At 60.4% G+C, this 3,528-nt stretch overlaps 1 protein-coding gene across 1 annotated transcript; it reads left to right on the forward strand.

Annotated features, from left to right (window-relative positions):
- The first annotated feature begins 710 nt into the window (after nucleotides 1–710).
- On the forward strand, nucleotides 711–1,378 carry LOC118978874 (tryptase beta-2-like). The gene is made up of 2 exons (XM_037034640.1): nucleotides 711–945; nucleotides 1,031–1,378. Exons 1-2 carry the CDS (start codon nucleotides 754–756, stop codon nucleotides 1,193–1,195), a joined length of 357 nt encoding a protein of 118 aa, XP_036890535.1. The 5' UTR covers nucleotides 711–753; the 3' UTR covers nucleotides 1,196–1,378.
- The last annotated feature ends 2,150 nt before the right edge of the window (nucleotides 1,379–3,528 follow it).

Genomic DNA, 3,528 nt, shown 5'->3' on the forward strand with positions numbered 1-3,528 from the left:
AGCAGCCAGCTCCAGCTTCCCTGGGACACTGCCCCAGTCAGGCCTCACCACCCCTGCCTGCGACCTCCTGACCTTGCCTGTCAACCTCCCCATCTCCTCACTCTCCCCTGGGCCTCCTGGTCACTGGGGCCTCCTGCCAACCTCCTCACGCCTGGCACTTCTGAACAGCCTGCGTGCCCACTGCCATGGAGGTCGTCATCAGGGGTGAGGTCAGGGGCAAAAACCATCTGACTGAAGCAGGCAGAAGGGTGCCTGAAGCTCCCAGAGCGCGGGGAAGATTTCATGATCCTCTCGCCGCTTTTGGTTTGGGCTGCCTGCCTGCTTTCTTATTGTTGAGGTTTAAGAGTTCTTTGCATATTGAATAGCAGTTTTTTATCAGGTATGTGCTTGCAAAGAATTTCTCCCACTCTGTGGCTCGTCTTTTTGTTCTGTTAACATTACCTCTTACAGAGCAGAATTTTATAATTTTTATGAAGCACAATCTATCCATTTTTTTTCATGGGTTGTACCTCTGGTGTTCTATCTAAAACTCGTCACCAAAGCCAAGGTCATCTAGATTTTCTACTATGTTATCTTCTAGAAGTTTTATAGTTTTGCATTTTATATTTAGGTTTATTTTGAATTAATAAGACTANGGGACAGCTGGAGGCCTTGGGAAAGTGAGGACTGCTCACACCCACGACCCAGCTCTGGGGTTCCCTTTGGGGGAGGGGGCCCAGCAGCTGCCTGAGGACAGTGATCACCTCCTCACTGATGCAGAATGCTCTCCTCCTCCCCCCAGAGCCCCTCCCACCACCATACCCACTGCAGCAGGTAAAGGTCCCCATCGTGGAAAACAGCCTGTGTGACATGGAATACCACACTGGCCTGTACACAGGGGACAACGTCCAGATTGTCCATGAGGACATGATGTGTGCCGGGAACAGGAAAAAGGATTCTTGCCAGGTGGGCCCCTGTCCTCCCCAGAGTCCCCAACCACGGGCCGCCCCCCCCAGCATGTGCAGCCACAGCTGACCCCTCTCCTCCCCAGGGCGACTCTGGAGGGCCCCTGGTCTGCAAGGTCAATGGCACCTGGCTGCAGGCAGGTGTGGTCAGCTGGGGTGATGGCTGTGCCCAGCCCCACAGGCCCGGCATCTACACCCGCGTCACCCACTACCTGGACTGGATCCGCCAGTATGTCCCCAAGGAGCCCTGAGCCTGTCCCTGGGGCTGCCACCTGGGTCCATGGAGGACCCAGCCCCCTCCTGTCCCCAGACCCCTGCTCCCTGCCCCTCCAGGTGCACCTTCACCACCTTCCCTGTTCCTTGTGCCCATCTCCCCGCCTTCCCCGCCCTCAGCCCAGGGAGCAGGTGGTGGCACCGACCCCCATTAAAGCACATGGAGAACGCATGTGGTTGTGGCCATCGTCCTGGTTGTGGGCGTCCCTGAGGGGGAGGGGCCGGGGAGCCTGCACAGCCACTGTCACTGTCACTGTGGGTCCCCGGAACCCTGAGCCCTGGGCACTGTGTGGGGACAGCCCCCTCCCCAGCCCCTGGTGCCCAGGCTCGTGTCTCTGTGCTGAGTAGCTGCATGTATTCAGGGCACAGAAAGCAACACAGAACGTTTACTACACAGTTCTTGGGGCGCCAAGGTGCCCAGCCATGGGGTCATAGCATGTCACCTTGGCCCCTCCACATCCTGTGTCCCTCCAGCCACACAAAGCCCTCCCCCTCCCCCACCCCACCCCCCGCAGCCCCCCAGGCCGAAGAAGCGTACACAGTTGCGGGCTGTGGTGCATCTGCCTGCTCTTCACATCTATGGGATGGGTTGATTGTGACACCTCTGATTCACCGACCACGTGTTGGGACATTCTCCTGTGGCTGCACACAGCCAGAATGTCTGTGGCTGTACCAGCCAGGGGGCTGAGGGCTGAGGCCTGGGCCCCATGCTCCCTCTGTTCTGAGAAGCCAGGTGTGTGTCGCACCCCGCCCCAGCCACAGGGGCCAGGCCCCGAGGCTCTCTCCAACCCACCATGCTTCGAGCTGGGGGTGGCATCTCATTACAGTTTCAATGAGCATTTCTATGGTTTTTGATGTGGGCGGCCCCGTCACAACTGAAGCCCTTCCCTTGGCGGGAAAGGGGACAACTGTCCACCTGCACCACTGGGGAGGATGCCTGCAGGCCCACGTCCGCTTCCACCCCCTTGGAGGCTCTGGTCACTGAGCGAGCTTCCCCGCCACTGCTCCTGTTGGTGAGCCTGTCGCTCTTCTGCGTCAGGCTGCCGTGCCTCCCAGGCCGCCCCCCAGACACACCAGCCCCTGTGAGCCAGCAGCTCTGCTGCCCCTGGTGCCGACACTGCAGGTCCGGGTGGGAAGGGCCTCTGCCCCCACTCACCCTGAACCCTCGCTGCTGTGGAAACTGCCATGGGGGAGATGCCTTCCCTCCTCACTCTCCTTTCATCTGTAATCATTTCACTGTGGCCAGAAAGCAGGCCCTCCCTAGAACGTGGAGGGGGTAGATGAGCGGGGCCCTTCCCTCCTTCCTCCCTCTCGCCTGTCCCCCACTCCCGTGGCTGCCACCGTAGCTGCCACCGTGGCTGGGGGAGTCACCTCCTTGGATGGCTCACCTCACACAAGCACATTGGCTCTTAGCTCTAAATGCCCACTGTGCTGGAGGACACTGAGGGAGAAGAAGCCACCAGCTCCTCCAGTGGGTGTGGAAGGAAGATAGATGGGCAGGGCCTGGGGCCGAGACCTGCCCCCCTAACCAGGCCAGCAGGGAGGAGGCTGGGCACCCCCAGCCTCCCCTCATCTGGTCCCGGGATCTGGAGGAACTCTGCCAGCTCAGCCTGTGGCAAGTCACAGATAAAGTGAGTGCTGGCTTATCAGGGTCAAGCTGGCCTTCTGCTGGGCCAGTGTGGCTGTGAGGGGACAGCCCTCCCTCTGTGCCCCCAGTTTCCTCCTGGGTGGGCCCACGTGGCCCATGTTCATGGGGCTGCAGGCAGCCCATGCCCCCAGGGCCAGGAGAGGGAGGCAGTGTGGGGCCCCACGCCCCTCCGTGTTCTCCTGAAAAATGGGCAGGAGCCAGTCCAGTCCCAGAGTCCCTGATGGGACCACAGGGATGGTCCTCAGAATTTCTTGTGTGACAGCAGGCCTGGAACCCTGAGGGTGCCCCCAGGGGCCACGTGATGGGTGCCAGTGGGGAGAGAAGGGCTTCAGTGCTCTAGGTGAACTGAACCTGACATCCTCTCCTGTGGGGACCAGGGCGGGCACTGGGGGTCCATAAGGCAGAGAACCTGGGTTACTCTAGACCCACTGCCCCAGCCCACACACTGGGCAACATCAGGCCTCCTGGGGCCTGGAGGGCTGGCTGGGCTCCAACCGCATGTCCCCAAGCTGGACAGAAAGGGCAGTCCCTCTCCCTAAAGGGCACCGCCTAGATGTGTGGCCGTCACAGGGTTAGCACAGGTCCTGCACACAGAAGTGGCGCCACTGTCATCACTGTTCATCACCAGAGCAAAGGTGGTCCCCACACTTCTGAGCCTCGGGG

This window comes from Sturnira hondurensis, unplaced genomic scaffold (genome assembly GCF_014824575.4).
Source record: "Sturnira hondurensis isolate 20B ecotype Veracruz unplaced genomic scaffold, ASM1482457v3 Scaffold0022179, whole genome shotgun sequence".
NCBI classification, from domain to species: Eukaryota; Metazoa; Chordata; class Mammalia; order Chiroptera; family Phyllostomidae; genus Sturnira; species Sturnira hondurensis.

Coding starts and splice junctions, on each gene's coding strand:
- LOC118978874 (XM_037034640.1), top strand. CDS start 754: ATGCAGAATGCTCTCCTCCTCCCCCCAGAGCCCCTCCCACCACCATAC. Junction 946..1,030: donor GGAAAAAGGATTCTTGCCAG/GTGGGCCCCTGT, acceptor TCTCCTCCCCAG/GGCGACTCTGGAGGGCCCCT.